Here is a 17,232-nt window from a genome sequence, read left to right on the forward strand (position 1 = left end):
AGTTGTAAAAGAAATAAGGTAGGCAAGACACATTCATTATTATTTACATTACCGAAAATTTCAAGAATTCCTTTGTACATAAGAAGCAACGCATAAATAGCTGTCCCGCAACTCCGTCCGCGCGAAATTAAAAACACATAATTAGTAGCTTATGTGTTATTCCATGCTATGTTCTACATCTATGCTAAATTTCATCATATATCGTTTTACAGATACCTTCTTACAAACATCTATCAATTTATACATCTAAACATTCACATTTATAATATTAGGAAGATAGTAAAATATATATGTCAGCAATCACAAAAGGTTATTTTTAGTAGATGCAGTGTTAGAATCTAAATACGAAACTAAACTTTTACAATAGTCTTTGTTAACAATCTACAACATTAAAACTCGAGTTCAATGACCTTTGAACAAATCGATTAGACTGCGTTTGAAAAACCATTGTCAATGTAGTATCAATTGCAAGCCTTTTTATATATTTACGGTCCATTTACTTCAAAGCATTACAAATATGCATTACAATAAAACTTAACACTAGATATATAGAACCAGTATTATCATCTTAAAACTGTTAGGAAGCAAATCCTAAAATGTGACAGTGTATTGACTCAACACTAGCCTTACTAAAGTGTCGACGTTTGTGTCCACTCACTATTCATTCTGACACTGGACTTTGTAACGAAAGCACGTCATTCAAGCCAAAGGACTTTAACTAATAATTTGTAAAAAAACTTATACCAATATTTGAACTTGTACCAAAACCTAAAATTTGTACCAATACTTGACATATGCTTTGTCAAATGTTATCTTGTGTCGATAATTTGTGTTTATATTTTATCGAAGTTCCGACTATCGAAAAAATTATTCATCTCTCACATTCTGCTTGCAAAGCGAGAGACAATGTATCTAGATGTTTTGGCAGTGGAAACTCAGTATAAAATACAATTACACGTTTCACCGAAAGAAATGGTTAACTACGTTATTATAACATTAAATAGAAATCGTTTGATGAAAATGTCGGTCGTTTCCCAGTTCCGCTACTGTTATCGCTTTAATCGGGAACAGGAAAATAGGCCGTTGTGTTAATAGAATAAGGGTCAATTTCGTTTTACAGCGTTGGTTGTAACATACTCACGCAACTTGTAATACAACCGGGTCTGTACAAGAAATGTATCATAAATCAGTACACTCACAAACTTTTTAATGTTGCTGCCGAAATATACACGTGTTTTATAACATTGTATATAGTGTGCACTATCAAATAACATGTTGTATAACACGATTTGAGGATAAAGATAAAATATAAGTTTAAATATAAAAAATAAGTAGACGATATGAATATAAAAGTTAGAGTGACGTTCCAACAAAATAGAATGCAAATGATTGTAGCGAGGAAATTCTATTTCGACTGGACTTAGCGAACAATTTACAATTCATTAGCGATTGCGGTTTGTTTGGATGAAGACGATAAATCAGAACAATCTCGACAACCACAAAATGCAAACAAACGAAACAGTTTCTAGAGCGATGTTGATTAATAACAAACGCTGAGTAGTGATGATTCCATGACCAAATAATTACGCTATACACCTATTTTATTGACCTTGCTCGGGGCCATTTACTAATTTTTTGCTCCGTTTACTTGAGAAGGTCAAAACTTTAATACACAATTAACCTAACCGACTTTTATTCGAGAAACAGACTGCGTTTGTAACGAACAGATAAAGTGAACACAAACCGTCTTTGTTGTTTAGAAATAACTTATACAATCCATCCATTTCACATGACATATTGATTACAATCGCAAAGGAATTCGATACCTCCGTATCGAAATATCGACAATTGTAATCCGAAACATGCCATTGAAAACTTCACGCTCACAATTTTCTGCAACAAAACAAGTAAACAATACTTCCGTCCTCTTATCAGAGCACATTGAATGTAACTCGTGAAGGTAACTAAAAGGGAGTTATTTCGAAATTTCACTGAATGTGGGTCACCTTACGACACCATTGGTAAACAAAGAATAAGTAAGAAAAAAACAGAGGGGAATGCCCGCGAACTTATCGAGCAAAAAGGCGCGTCGTGAAGCTGGTCAGAAACAAACACAAAACCTCTTTGGAACCGGTGAGCGTTGTTCCATTCGATGGCACAGTCGAGGTCAACGATTCCATTCTTGCGGCACGTTTCACGTAATCACAATCAAAACACAGGAAAATACATGATCACACGCGGTACGTTCGCTGTTGCGGCGCGGACGTTTCCAAATGTGCTCGCCGGCCGCGATCGGGCGTTCGCGCGCAAACGGCGTGACTGCGACAAACACGCGTACGCGCACAGATTTTCACAAAGCCACTGTTTCTTTCCCATGCGCGCTGCGCCCGCGCCGCAGCCCGCACACCACCGACTGCCGCCAATTAGCCGTCACGGCCTTCGCCGCGGGCAGGGTTGGCAGGCCTCGGTGAAGTGACCACAAATGTACTAGACAAATTTGACACCTTCGGACCTTTGTTTAAATTTTTAGTCTTTTCCTCTTAATTTTAAATAGTATGGAAAACATATGAAGGATGATCATGGTGATTAAACCAAAATATGAACCAAGTTTATCACTATTCATTGGATAGATCTATTTCCAACTTTATTGTTATAGTTGTCACAAATATTGTTTACAAACTTGTGTACTGTCGTTTCTTCTATAGTAACAATTTTAATATACATAGATTTTGAATAGGACAACCCTAACAAAAGCTCTAAACGACAATAATCACGCTTGCGAACAATGAACTGCGAAACATGAATTTACATAACTCAGTCTTCATAACTCAACCGACGTGTCCTTACTTCATTAACAGATATTGTTTTATTTTATGGCAATCTTATTTATATCTTGTTTGCATAAAACATTTTATCACATTATGTAGGAAAAAGACAAATCATTACTAATTTAAGTGCCATTTCCAACCTAACCAACTTTATAACCTTTTTTTTTCTTTTAAATCTTTAACGGACATATGAAAAAGAAAATTCTCAATTTGAAATTTATTGTTCTGGAGAGTACCTAGTCCGATTATAAAGTAACAAAGTTCACAATCGAATGGTAACACATACAGCACAAAATGTCTCTTCGTTCACTCTATATTCATCGCCTCAACTATGTTCTGTTCATCGTTTAGGATAGCAATGATGGTTTGAGATTTCTATCTCTATGGAGCCAAAATATTTTTTTATTAGTTTGAAGTTTGCTGCCAGATCCAGCGCACTCATTGGTCGATGCGTAATTATATCGAGTGGAGACCGGATCGTAATTTTTATGAGCTCAAATTGGCGCGGACGAGGTCGTGACGTCACGGGACATGAGCTCTCGTGCGGACGTTGACAACGGGAGCTATTTGATGGGAGGCCATCGATGTTTGCGTTTTTATCAGCAACTTCTAGAATCTATTTTCAAACTTTAAAACGAGATCATTTTTAATCAGCTAAATTTTATCAGAATCATCATTTGTAGCCTGAACGTTGTAAAAGGATTTCAAGTTTTGTATTCAATTACTCTGTTTCTCCGAACAGCCTTAGTGTTATAAGTTTTTTTTACAATTAATTACGTATGTAAATTAGCATAGCAAATTAGAAGTCCGTTGCCAGAGATCGGCAGAGGTGAAAAAAGGTGCTGGACGAAGCCAAGGCCCACAAAGGGATAAGAGAAGAACAACGTATGTAAATTACCTACTACATATAATGGTGTACGTGATTAGTCTACGAGCTGTGATCTACATTCTCGCCTCTGTCGGGGTTTGCTTAATTATATAATTGCAAATAGCACACCTGCTAAACTGCGGACAAAAGCCATTATGTAATTCTACTTGTATGTTTATACTCACATACCTTATGTATTGTCTTTTCTAATTAGTTTATACATTGACATACAGAACTACATTTACGAAGTAGACAGAGGCAACAAATTCTTATAATATCGGAAAAAACTCTAAAAAAACATAATATTACGTTCCGAAATAGATGTTATAATAGATGATATATTACTTTAATTAAATTTATTAAATATTTTCACGTACAGACAATTAAGTTGGACCAAAGAAACAACAGCGTTATTTTACGTAAATATCTACAAATTCTCCGACTCGATACCAGACATTTTGCGACAGCTATGCAGTAAAGTCTGAATAAATAAAGCATGCAATTTGCTAGAATAGATCGTATCATTTGAATGTTTAACTATGAGAATCTAAGAATAAATAGAAGTATTCACTGGGACGATAATTTGGCTGTCTTCGAGAAAACACATAAAGAAAACAAATAGTGAAATCCATCATTATAATATACATGTATTTTATAAGTTTGATATTTCGTCTTTTGTTACGTTAAGGTGTGATTTCACGGAAGCGTTATCATACAAATAAATACTGCAAAAGAAATCGTCCCTTTACACTCATAGTGAGTTAACAATTCTCTTGAGGCCCGATCGCCAAAAACCAATCAACCGAAACTTATAATTACTTTCATGGTCTGTGTTTCATAATAAAAATCTTAAAATAAACTAAAAGCTATATTGGTAAAAATTTAATGTTAATTTTCAAATCGATTGTAATTAATGCATACTCTTAACCATATACTGCCTCTCTATACAAAATGAGCAAAACAGGTTTTTATATCGACCTTACTTAGCAATTACAGGCCTAAAAATAGAATTTAAAAAAAAATTCAAAAACGCCAATGCCGTTCCAATTTCAAATTAAAAACAATTTACTTTTTAATTACTTAAAGTCGGTCAGTTTAAAATAACAGTTCTTATTTTAAATATGGAATAATATTGAACGAATTTTACGACATTTTTAATAGAATCGGCGATCAAGATTACAAAAGCTAGAATTGGAATTAGTTAGAAAAGGTCTCATTTAGGACTAATTATGCAAAGAAATTAGTACCTATTGAACCTTATCGTCAATCATTCGTTGAACGGAATTCATAAATTAAATTGAAATAATAAATACGTTTATTTGTAAAAAAGACTAAATCATCAAACTCTACCAGCCATAGACAAAGATTACATTCATGTCCCGCAATGTTCAGAACACCGTAATGGTTACAAAAAAATAAGTGACGTCATCAGACGAACAGAGTGGAAACTTAAAAATAGGTCTGTTATGAAGACGCGTTTTTCTCATTCATTCAAAGAGGGAAATGAGCGCAAGAAATGAGTAAAGCGGTCGGAACGGGAAATTACATACAGTTTGCTCTTCCAATGAGGACGCGCCATACGTTTTCTTTTATATTTAAAAACACAATATTATTTCTATCGTTAACATATCAACGTAATTCGAGATAAAATCTTACTAATAATATAAATGCGAATGTTTGCAAGGGTGGATGGAAGCGAATGTTTGATGGAAGGTATTTCCAAATTGGCTGCATGTGCTAAACTCTGCCTGTATAGATCACAGCCTGGGAGAACACATGGGCTACTAATTAAGTTTTTTAATACATTGCAGTCCGAGTCGCGGGCGACAGCTAGTCAATGATTAGCTTACTTTAATTGTCTATCACCTCTATTAAATGGAGAGACCTAGAGAGAGAGAGAAAGAGAGAGAGAGAAAGAGAGAGAGAGAAAGAGAGAGAGAGTTGTCTATGGACAACGCTAAAAGGCTTTCAAACAAATAATTTTCACAAATACCTTAATTTTGTGAAATGAAAAACTTGTTATATTTAATTAATTACTTCAAAAATTAATTAATTCTTAACAAATAAACACTAATTAAGGATTAACCACGAACTAAGTGTAAACCTGTAAATAAGTTAAAAGGGGCTTGTTTATGTTGACAAAGGTAAAACCAAAAACTCGCTAATGAAAATTTGCGTTTAATCAATTTGCATTAGTTCGTCCAATTTAGCATATATTTCTCTAAAACGTTGATAAGCAAATTTGTTACTCAGTGGGATAGTCAGAGTTACAAGGTATCATTTGATAGCGACCTTTTTTTCAAGAGGGGAATGCGTTACGCCTACCGGGTGCCTCAGGGAAAGCTATTCCGGTTATGTGGGACTGTCTCCACATACCCAGCGGAAAACAGACATGGAGCCTACTCACTAAACCCCCTCTGGTTCCCTCAACTCATTGTTTACCGGGATGATTTGATACAGACCTGGGATAGTCAGGGATACAAAATTTAATTGGACACAGTCCTCGGCACATTTATAATTTGCTTCCTTGGCTTCTATTAAACACACAATAAAATTTAGTACATATAAAATTTCCTCTACTGACTATGTCACCCACTTGAATATATTTACATCCTTGTAAAATATTTAAAGACTAGCGGTGGGTTTCCGAGATCAAGATCTCTGTATAAAACATATCGTCATCCCTGTCATTATCTTAAACAAAACAGAGATAGAATATTAAACGATGATTTTGGTCTGAAAAACCCACGGTAGGCATAAACAACAGAATTATTATTATTTCCAGACATAGATTTGGAAAGCTTATTCAGAGGCGTGTTAAATTTAGAAGCTTGCTACGCTGAGGCAATGAAACTATGAATTTGTTATGTAGTTGAGAGATGTGTATGCTGGTGGCAGCAGACCATTACACATTAATTTACTAAGACAACTTTACAATAGAACCTTATTAACAAGATGTAACGATAACACGTAACCAGAAAAATAGTGTTACAAATTGTTTCTATTCTTCGTTGACACTTTTCCAATGTGCAGTGTGTAATTACACAGTTCTTCTAATTAAAAAAAAACACATAAAAATGCCTTGGATAAAGATTAGTCGAACAGACCCGTGTCGGTTCAAAAATGCACAGACAAAGAAAGCATGTATACCGCTGTTCAATTTGCACAACAACATTTGAAATCGACTTCCATAACACCATCAAAGTTAATTAAATCGCCCGTAATTACGACAACGACAAACGCGACCCGAACAAACTTGGCCCACGTTGAGCACCAATGTTTGTACGTTGTTAGAGCGCCCACGAACCATTTGAATTTAAAGTTCGCTTCCGATTTATTTACACAACGCAGTGAATGTCCCAACTTTAACGTTTACCTCAATAAATCTTCCAAGAATTTACTTCCTAAACTATCTAACTTGTATGCAATACCTTTGTTCTGTATAATATACTGTTCATACAATACGTATTACTTACTATACTGTTCATACGACGTATTTATACCATTAGTGACAAAAAATGAAAACCAAACGCTTACTTAAATTACTAAGTAATGTTCAATTACGTATTCCAGTACAGGACAGTAGCGCTCACCTTGCATGGGCTGTCTTGGCTGACTACCACATGTTAGTGTTTATACTATGCCAGTTGTATGCCAGTGCTGATTTTGAGCGCTACTGTCGTACTGTACTTGCATAATGTAAACGAAGCATATCCGACAGCATTAAGGTTAATTAAAGATGCCCTTAATACTAAGTCAACGAATAAACTTGGCACAAGTTGGGCGCCAACATTCCAATATTTGTTTATTGGTCGAAGTTCTCCTGATTGCTTTAAAGTTTGTGTACAACCATTAATTTATGCAGCTAACATGCATAACTTTAAACCTCAAATTATGTTTCAATATGAATAAAAGCTTACATACTACAAAAACTGAACAAACATTTATACTTAACAAAATGTCTGACATGTACAAATGTGTAAAATAGCTATGTGTAAAAAGTGGCCAACAGCTCGAGCGACATTCTGAATATGGTAATAGTCAAGAGCGGTACTCGCAATGCGGCGAGATAAGGTATTTTATAGCGTAAATCTGCAACTGCCTGCCGGTACGGGAATAGGTACTTCCACACGAAACACGATAAGCATACAAATACAATGACAACCGGAATATATTTGGTGGGACCGTTGCTATTATTTCCTTTTTCCTAAACATCTTGTAAACACAGGTATTTCGTTGGCTTACATATAAAATTTTAAACCATGAAAAACATATTAATAACAATAAATAATGATAAGACAGATAAATAAGTAATGTGACAATCAAATAGGTTTGTTCTTAACGTTAGTACCTGGATGACCGAGCTTTGTTCTGTGTTTTTTTTTAAATTGTGTTTTTTGGAAATTATATTTAAATACGAATTACTAATAAAATGATGAAATATGAATAATATTATTCTTACCGATAGAAAAAGTTAAGTTTATGTTTGAGTCGATTATCGATAAAACACGAATAAAATGACATTTTCTAAAAATGATTCCTAGCTAGATCGATTTATCGCCCCCGAAACCCCCAATATACAAAATTTTATGAAAATCGTTGGAGCCGATTCCGAGATTCCAATTATATATACTAGCGATTTTTTATTAGATAGTTATTCTGTTTTCATTCAAATACTATAATTTTGGTTACCATTACCCATTATGATTTTTTTTTATAACAGTAGGGGGCAAACGAGCAGCGGGAACACCTAGGTGTTGGTGAACACCATGGACATCAGCACCAGAGGAACCGCAGATGCGTTGCCGGCCTTTGAGGTGGTGATAAGCTCGCTTCTTGAAGGATCCTAAGTCGTAGCAGTTTGGAAATACCGCCGAGGACAGACCATTCCACAACGCTGCTGTGCGAGGCAGGAAGTTTCGCACAAACCGCACGGTTGTGGATTGCCAGCCATCGAGATGGTGTGGATGGAACCTGGCGGTCTGTCGTGTCGTCCGATGACGGATCTCGGCGGCAGGAATCGTTTCCCTTTTTATTGTACTTTTCATTTAGATAGTACAAAGTATAGAAAACATATTAAATGACTTACCATGAACAGTCAGCTCAGAGTCACGATTAAGTTCATACAGCCGTAACGCTTCATCCAACTCGAGCTGCGTTGATATAGTGCATGGGTCACCTTCTTCGTCGACCCACTTCATCGTAAACACCTGAAGATGATAAATTAAAGTTTTAAATATACTTAAATTTATATTCTGATTAGATTGTTAAGAGTTTTTGAATTCTAATTTTGGTAAAGGTAATTCATAATAATTTTATCTATTTAAGTTCATAGTGTTTAATGTATAAATGTAATTAAGATACAGAAGAGCATATAGCATGGGCTAGAACTATTACAATTATTTAAAACTAGCTGTTGCCCGCTACTCCGTCCGTGCGAATTAAAAAACATATGTGTTCTTCCAGACTATATTGTATGTTTGCTAAATTTCATCCAATTATGTTCAGTCATTCTTGATACCTTCAAACATCCATCCATCTAAAGATTTGTATTTATAAAATTAGTAAGATTGCCTTGTTTCTTACGTTTACTATTAACTACTAATAACTACTGATTACATTCACCTAATTCTTTTCATACTATCAACTAAAAGAAGTGACTTTCAATTGGTTTTTATTTGTGTTTTGTTATACACAAGGTGTAGCAAATGATGTTTGAAGGATTGGAGCTCTACAGGTGGATTACAGCCATCAAATATCACTGTAGGCTTTTAGTTTCATGCAATGAATGCTACAAGTTGATAAATTATCACATATTTATACAAGTCTTATTACTAACCTGATCAGGTAGGAATCTACATATTGCTATCATCTCTTGGGTGAACTCCTCAAGTGTTATATTATGTTTGATGTATGTTATCATCACATCTCCACTGTAAACAGTTTTTACACGCACGTCGTTCGCGTGGTTGTCTTGTACCAGTTGAGTTGGCATCATGTCAGGGGTGTTAACACTCGTTCAAAAGATCAGCACGTTATCACAAAAATTATTCTGAAAATAAACACAAGTCAATCTAAATATCATGTCGATAATTATTACAATTGACGAAACACCCGAATAAGTTCAAGTACACAATTATAACCTACTAAGTCGTCTCGCTCTAGAAATTAAGCACCCATTCATTAATTCATAACCGTCACTAACTAATTTTAATGCCTGCACACCTTTTTGGCGGAAATATTATAGACAAAGGTGCAAAAACATGGTTTACATTCCCATTACATGAATCATGTTCAAAGACACACAAGCCTCAAGCAAACAAGATTAGAAAATAGTAACCTTATCTAAGTATTTAAGTAAGTAAAAAATTTCATTTATCAAATTATAAAGTTAATAATTATACTATACCTATTTATAAAAAAGGATTATCAACAAAATTTTGACACAACAACATTGAGTTGACAAACTGTCAGATACACATTCCGAGATTTTAAAAGCGGCGAAAAAGGAAGGAATGGTAAACCGAAATGAACACAGTTAAATAGTTGGACTCTATCCGACCAACGCCAAAAACAGGTAGTGTAAGTGGGACAAATATACAAAATTTGGTCAAGTGAAAAAACGACAAGTTTTGACGTCAACAGTTAAGTTGACGAAGTTTAGAAACACGTATAAAATCCATTGCTTTTGAAATTCGCAAAAAAATAGGTTAATAATGTTAAAAGTTATTAATGTATGTTTTTTGAAAGTAAAATTTATTTTGAAGTAAAATTTTCGAGTCTCTTTTTGAAAGTTGGATATAAAATGGATATAAATCAATTGGTTTAATAGTTTTTGATACAGTTCATAGTCGTTTTAGAACGCATTAACATGTGTCAAATATAGCTGCCATCCATAGTTGGAAGAAGGGTTTTTAATTTAACAATTAAAGTTTTTCTGTGATTTAAAATAATATCTAATAAATATCTTTTGTTGTCAACTTGTATAAAATTTAAATAAAACATGGTAAAATTACTTTTTCTATTCCGGAGAGGCGATTTATATATAGTTATTTATTATGTTTTTGATGACTAATACTCAATGTTACCGATTAGTTTGATATTAAACTATTCTCATTATATATTTCAGACAGAGCAACAGATGGATTGTGCGTTAGACTTAATGCGCCGGCTGCCACCCCAACAAATCGAGAAAAATCTAACTGATTTAATTGACCTAGTCCCAAGTCTTTGCGAAGACTTGTTGTCGTCTGTAGACCAACCCTTGAAGATTGCTCAAGATCGAAGCAACGGGAAAGATTATCTTCTTTGTGATTACAACCGTGATGGAGACTCGTATCGTTCACCATGGTCAAACACATATGATCCACCTCTTGAAGATGGCTCAATGCCTTCAGAACGATTGAGGAAACTGGAAATTGATGCTAATCACGCATTTGATCAATATCGTGAGATGTATTTTGAGGGCGGAGTTAGCTCTGTTTATTTATGGGACATGGATCATGGTTTTGCAGGTATTGTTGGCTCATTAATTTTTGTGTTGTAAATTAAATTTCTTGCTTGAAATTGGTGTCCATAGACCCCTAATACTACTACAAAGTAATATCTCAACCTGCATGTAATTAATATTGACAGTGAAATGCAGATATATTTATTTAAAATGAAGAATACTAATATAGGAGTCAGAAGCCTTAGTCAACTTTAATACCTTTGCAAATCTTGAAGTTTAACAATTTACATATAAAGTTTTCTGACCCTGCATTTATTGTGAATATTTTTAGGTGTGATACTTATAAAGAAAGCTGGTGACGGCTCCCAAAAAATTAAAGGTTGCTGGGACTCAATTCATGTTGTGGAAGTAGTGGAGAAGAGTTCAGGCAGGAATGCTCATTATAAGCTGACCTCAACGGCTATGTTGTGGCTGCAGACTAATAAGGAAGGCAGCGGTACTATGAACCTAGGAGGAAGCTTGACCAGACAGGTAAAATGGCTCCTATATAAATGGAAAATTTATGACAAATAGGATAAATTAGTAAAACAACTATTAATTGTATAAAATAATGTTTAATTAATCTTTAGAATACAAGCTTTAGTTATTATACAGTATAGTGTTAGGAAGAAAATCCGAAAATGTGGCAGTGTATTGATCCAGCACCAGCCTCACTATTCGTTTTGACACTGGACTTGGTATCGAAAGCACATTCGCGAGATGTGATTCTAGCTCATAATGTCTAAAAATAGGAAATTCATAATCTCTGCCTACCCCTCTGAATTATGGATGCCAGTTCTATTGTACAATCAGTTGTATGTTGCAGGCTGAACAAGACTCTGCAGTGAGTGACGTCACTCCACACATTGCCAACATTGGCCGCATGGTTGAGGACATGGAGAACAAGATCAGGAATACTCTCAACGATATTTATTTTGGTATGTTTTGCAACTTCTATTTGTATCTTTAATCTTACTAATAAATTAAAAGTTTGAATGTATGGATGTTTGTAAAAATGTAGAACATATAGGCTATCAATTTTTTTTAATATAGAGTGGGCAACAGGCGAGCTGTTATTTCATAGTTTCCATAATTTTTAGTTTTGTATAAATATATTTTGTCAATGAGTAGTTAAGTCTCAAATATATGTTTGTACCATTTATTAATGGAACTGGAATACTGCCAAAAGCTGGAATGTTATGTGGATCATTAACAAATAGGCACTCGTAATTCTATAAGCAATCTAACAACCTCTATATTTAGTAGTTTATAAACTAATGAGCTATAACAATCTGAATTGAAATATGTACTTTAGGTAAGACAAAAGACATAGTGAATGGCCTGAGGTCGGTGGTGCCTGCCGATGTTGCTCGTAAGACGGCCGCGCTGCAGCACGACCTTGCTCTCGCGCTTCAGCGGCGCAACGTTGTACGCGCTGACTGAGCACCTCACATTGCACATAGGTAAATACAATACATTCATAAAATAACACAATTTAAACAATATAACTTAAGAATTTAATAATGATAGACGTGTAAGGAATTCGAAACAAGATATCATTGTCATCAGCTCACTATAGGTTACCATTGAAGGGCTCGGAGCCCACCCTAAGTCAGGGGTGACTAGACCATAGTCAATCATGCTGGCCCGGTGACTCAACTCATATCTTGGAACTTTTTATCACAAATGAATACACATACGATCGTCGGATAAATGTCATATGTAAATTAAAGACGAAAATGTCACATTGGTACATGCGAGATTCAAACCCAGGACCTGCAGATTGCACACAATTGAAGCGCTTAAACCCTGTGCCACTGACACTCTTAATGAGTTATACCCAAGCCATAATCGGACGTAAAATCTGTAGCTAATATTGTTATTACCAAGAAGTATTGGTATTAAATAAATGTGATAATTTTCCAGATGAGATGGAGATATTAGATGAGTATTAGCAAGGAAAACAAAAATATTTGGGACGCCAAAGTAGCCTCAATAAAGAATGTGAGAAATTTTTTAAGAATTACTAAAGATAAGAAAAGAAATTTGTTTGATGTTTAATGCATCATATGTGGTGCTTTTAATTAATAGTCTGTTTGATTTGAAAATATTTTTTTTGATTATGTGATGTAAGAAAAATGAATATGAATCTGTATTTCAGTTTATTAACTATAATAAATCACAGTTTTATTTGTCTTTGATATTTTCCATCTCATGTTTTGCAATTGCATTTTATTGCTTAGTATTTTTTTTCTATTTTTAAGAATACTGTATTTTTAATTAAGGTATATCTAATAAGAGATTCAGTATAACGATAATCGCTGAAACTAATTTTTAAAACTATAATTTGCCAGTTTTTATTGTTACTAAATGTTTACTGCTAACAAAAGGAGGAATTGTGTTTACCTCCGTTCACAATAGCATTAAATTGGCCTCTCTAAATAAAAGATTTATTTATCTGATTTTGGGTTTTTATTTCAAAGTAACATGCAAATGCATTGGTTAAAATTTTAAACGTTTCCACTACTTCGATTGGTTTCACTCGCCTTTCCAAAATCTTCTTGACAAAAACATAGCGTTGTATTTTGTTCTTTCGCTAAAATTTGTTAAGATTGTTTACTAAATTCTCAAAAAACTCTTATTACTGTATTAAGTCAAAGCTACCACGACTTAAGTAGACTGCTTACCTATATATGAGTAATTTACCAACGAAAAACGAAGCTTTTAGTCGCCAACACTAGTCCATTTGTTTTTGGTTCAATTCTTTCTCTATGGTTGGAATTGGAGTATGTGGTGTGTCAATGTCAATCAAAATCAAATTTTTGTACCAGTTTGTACAAAATATAGAATCAATTCGATTATGTGCCTTTTGTAACATTATTTATTACTTTTTTATATATAAAAATGAGCAATGGTGAGGTTATTGACTTGGATGATTCACAGGTGAGTTAATTTGGCACTTTGACACAGTTTATTGAACAAAATTATCGAAAATAATGAAACAGATAGCGGTTATCGTATATTCGTTAAGTTAAAGTTCGTTATTTCCTTGTACCAATTTTCTGTTTGATTTATTCTAATCAATGAACACCTAAAAACTATTATAGTTTTAGTTTCAAAATAAAACTTTTCTTTTTATCGCTTTTTTAAAATAGTTGGTCTTACAACTTTAGCTTTTAATTTTAATATAGGTCTTATTTTAGCAAAGTTAAGTTAGATTAAGTAGAAGTTAAATTGTTGTGTATAACTTTATATTACAGTCTGATGAAGTCATATTATTGGATGATGATGAAGAAGAGCAAAAGTTATTTAAAGAAAATGAACTATTATCTGTGTTATATCAAACATGTCTAAATAAAGCAGATACAAATGAAATGATGAGTCTATTTAAAAGACTGATAATCCCTGCATACAAAAACATGGACGAAAGTTATAGTAAATCAATAAAATTTAATAAAGTTTTAAGAAACACTATTCAACTATTTAAAAATGATCCAATACATAGGTATTCTCACATAAAAGGTTTCTATGAAATTTTAAAGTTACATAAATTTAGGAAAAAAGTACCTTTTGAAACATTAGCAACAAATTTAAAAGGTAAATTAACACTTTATTAAATTATTTAACTTTAGAAATTTTTAATAAACATCTTATATTAGTTTTGTTCTAGGAAAAGAAACAGAAGAGAGCTCAAAGAGAAAAACTGACAATGTTCATAATAACAATAAAAAGGCTAAAACAAATATCAATTTAGAAAATTATGAACCACCTGTAGTTATTGTAGACGAAGATGGTGTTTTAAATGATGATGGAGTTAACATTAATGATGCAAATAAGATTGAAACAAGAAGTGTTGATTGTCTACGAACATCAAAACCAATGCTATCTAATTCTACAAACTTAGTGATGTCTGAAAATATAGATGTTATAGAGAATAATGATCCAAATGTATTAAATGTTAATCATGAAAATACTCTTTTAATACCAAATAGAGAAGTATGTTTTAGTTCGGAAGAAGTTGAGGTTCAAAAACTGGAAAGGTTAATGGCAAAGTGTAGAAAAAAGATTGTAGAGTTGGAGAAGAGAGAAGTTTTAAATGATAAGGTTACATCTCCATATATCTTAAGTGAAAAGTAAGTACATTTATTACATCTTACTAATATGTTATATAACTTAATGCATCACTAGAATGGTTTAACAGATCTTGATAAATTCAGACATAGTTTCAGGCATCAGCGAGTAATTTATATAGATAGAAATTAAACATTAACTTCAAACCTACTACTTTATCATCCACTTACTGACAGGGTGTTGGAAACCAATTTAGGCATAAATTACAGGTTATGCCAGTACCTTACCTCATTACCCAGCATTATTTTCAGATATAAAATTACTTTAGTTGATCTATATAAGAGATGGTGTGAATTAATGGGAACAGAGCATATTAAAAGTAAGAAAATAACATTGAAAGTACAAGAAGGGCACCTGCCGGGCCCGGTCAGAAGACTTGAAGCATTTCTAAACAATAATATTGGCAGAGATGGCTGTCCTATGTTCCCAGATTTCAATGATGTTGTTGAATGTGTACTTGTTTCAAATAGAGAGGATGGACTTTCATGGAATAAATCAAGGGTTATGAATGAAGGTGAGCTTTCAAAGTAAATTACACAATAATTTAGTAAAATTACAATTAGCTTTTACAGATAACCCACTTGACCATTCTAACATAAATATAAAATTGTGTCTAATCTATATCAATTCCCAAAGTCTAATATTTTTTTAAAAGCTACAATGGTTGTATTTATTACCCTAAAATAGAAAGTGTTAACTTTTTAATTTCTTGTGACATATTTTCTATTCTTCAGCCACAGCATTGTTTACTCAGTGCGGTCGCGCGCTTCAAAAGCGGCGGCAAAAGCAAGAATGGTACCACCTTATGTCATTAGTGGATCAAGAACAATGTGTCAAAGATCCTGCAGATAATGACCCGGAACTTGAAGCGCGACTGCAGGAAAATAAACGGCAGGCGAATATAAAGGAAACTAAGATTTTAAATAAGTAAGGGGTTGAATTACCTAATTTTAACTCTTTTGTCACAAAATAAATCACTTTCCAATTAAAAAAAAAACGGAAACATCTCTGGGGGAAATAAAACGCAAATTTTTCGGCAGAGCTAACTCAAGTTGGTATTACGAAGCAAAAAGATTGACAGATGTAGTTATTTTGTAAAAATTATTTATTGTTATATTGTGAAATAATTGCAGGAACCTCTTGAACTTAAGCTATAGTGATTTTTTTTCTCAGCTTAAAAGTTAACAGTATACTTTTTAAAATACTTACAAATTTAAATTGTATTTTTAGATTTTCACTGATGCAAGACTTTCCATCTAAAGATAAAAATAATGGAGAATCAAGTGTATTAACTGTAAATAGTAAATCAAATTATTGCATGGATGATGAAAATGCTACAGATGTACCAAAGAACATTGTTAAAGTTGAAGTGAAACAGGAGACTGAAGACATTGCCAAACAACTTGAAGAACTTGGTGATAACTACACAGCTGTAGTACAGGATATTGAAGATCCTTTCCTTGTTGTTGAAATCTCCGATAGTTCAGATGAAGAATAAAGCACATTTGCCCCAACTTGTCAAGCTCACTTGGTTTCACTTTTCTCAGAGGCAGTGCCATATCTCTATGACATTTGCAACAGACTTAAAAAATGGAGAAGATTCTCAACTAATTAAAATTTTTGTTTAGCATTGCAACTTTTTCATTTTAGAATCATTTATTTTTTACTTAGTATTTCAAACATCTGATGGCTTTTCCTATGTCTTTAATGTGAACACTTATGAAATTATTTTTATTATCAAATATAAATGTAATATATTGGGATTTATTAGTTTATGTATATTTTGTGTAAATATGCGTTAAGTTTTATTGTATGGGACAAATATTAAAAAATTATACAAAAGTATTAGTTTCACTTCGTTTTTCATAAAAACATGATTTGTTTGAAAAGATTAAATTGTCGCATACTTAGCCCTG

The 17,232-nt window shown here is 33.3% G+C and overlaps 4 protein-coding genes across 7 annotated transcripts in view; 2 read left to right on the forward strand and 2 right to left on the reverse strand.

The window, feature by feature from the left end:
- Positions 1-2,284, reverse strand: part of aPKC (protein kinase C iota type) — a 111,095-nt gene extending 108,811 nt beyond the window's left edge. The window contains exon 1 of one of the 2 annotated variants that reach the window (XM_013324585.1): positions 2,121-2,284. In XM_013324585.1, the coding sequence (XP_013180039.1) occupies positions 2,121-2,180 (60 nt within the window). In that variant the 5' untranslated portion in view covers positions 2,181-2,284. The remainder of the gene's footprint in view (positions 1-2,120) is intronic. The other variant, XM_013324583.1, reaches the window with a different exon arrangement.
- LOC106126758 (protein kinase C iota type-like) overlaps positions 1-10,169 on the reverse strand; it is a 37,144-nt gene extending 26,975 nt beyond the window's left edge. For all 3 annotated transcript variants that reach the window (XM_013324593.1, XM_013324595.1, XM_013324594.1), the window contains exons 1-3: positions 10,106-10,169; positions 9,536-9,748; positions 8,786-8,906 (exon numbers count right to left, since the gene is read on the reverse strand). In XM_013324593.1, the coding sequence (XP_013180047.1) occupies positions 8,786-8,906; positions 9,536-9,694 (280 nt within the window). In that variant the 5' untranslated portion in view covers positions 9,695-9,748; positions 10,106-10,169. The remainder of the gene's footprint in view (positions 1-8,785; positions 8,907-9,535; positions 9,749-10,105) is intronic.
- A 383-nt stretch (positions 10,170-10,552) lies between these two features.
- On the forward strand, positions 10,553-13,647 carry cpb (F-actin-capping protein subunit beta). The gene is made up of 6 exons (XM_013324684.1): positions 10,553-10,702; positions 10,826-11,210; positions 11,478-11,677; positions 12,012-12,123; positions 12,501-12,648; positions 13,112-13,647. Exons 1-5 carry the CDS (start codon positions 10,700-10,702, stop codon positions 12,626-12,628), a joined length of 828 nt encoding a protein of 275 aa, XP_013180138.1. The 5' UTR covers positions 10,553-10,699; the 3' UTR covers positions 12,629-12,648; positions 13,112-13,647.
- An 88-nt stretch (positions 13,648-13,735) lies between these two features.
- LOC106126813 (death domain-associated protein 6) lies at positions 13,736-17,099 on the forward strand. The gene is made up of 6 exons (XM_013324683.1): positions 13,736-14,128; positions 14,446-14,782; positions 14,856-15,318; positions 15,568-15,830; positions 16,051-16,243; positions 16,547-17,099. Exons 1-6 carry the CDS (start codon positions 14,090-14,092, stop codon positions 16,812-16,814), a joined length of 1,563 nt encoding a protein of 520 aa, XP_013180137.1. The 5' UTR covers positions 13,736-14,089; the 3' UTR covers positions 16,815-17,099.
- Positions 17,100-17,232: the final 133 nt, after the last annotated feature.

Source organism: Papilio xuthus, unplaced genomic scaffold (assembly GCF_000836235.2).
Source record: "Papilio xuthus unplaced genomic scaffold, Pxut_1.1 DF824992.1, whole genome shotgun sequence".
In the NCBI taxonomy this organism is placed as follows: domain Eukaryota; kingdom Metazoa; phylum Arthropoda; class Insecta; order Lepidoptera; family Papilionidae; genus Papilio; species Papilio xuthus.

Bases quoted from the DNA above. Each gene is read 5' to 3' on its own strand.
- LOC106126813 (XM_013324683.1), top strand. From the start codon at position 14,090: ATGAGCAATGGTGAGGTTATTGACTTGGATGATTCACAG. The intron at 14,783-14,855 runs GTAAATTAACAC...GTTTTGTTCTAG, and splicing joins ATTAGCAACAAATTTAAAAG to GAAAAGAAACAGAAGAGAGC. The intron at 15,319-15,567 runs GTAAGTACATTT...CATTATTTTCAG, and splicing joins CCATATATCTTAAGTGAAAA to ATATAAAATTACTTTAGTTG.
- cpb (XM_013324684.1), top strand. The intron at 11,211-11,477 runs GTATTGTTGGCT...GAATATTTTTAG, and splicing joins CATGGATCATGGTTTTGCAG to GTGTGATACTTATAAAGAAA. The intron at 11,678-12,011 runs GTAAAATGGCTC...TGTATGTTGCAG, and splicing joins GAGGAAGCTTGACCAGACAG to GCTGAACAAGACTCTGCAGT.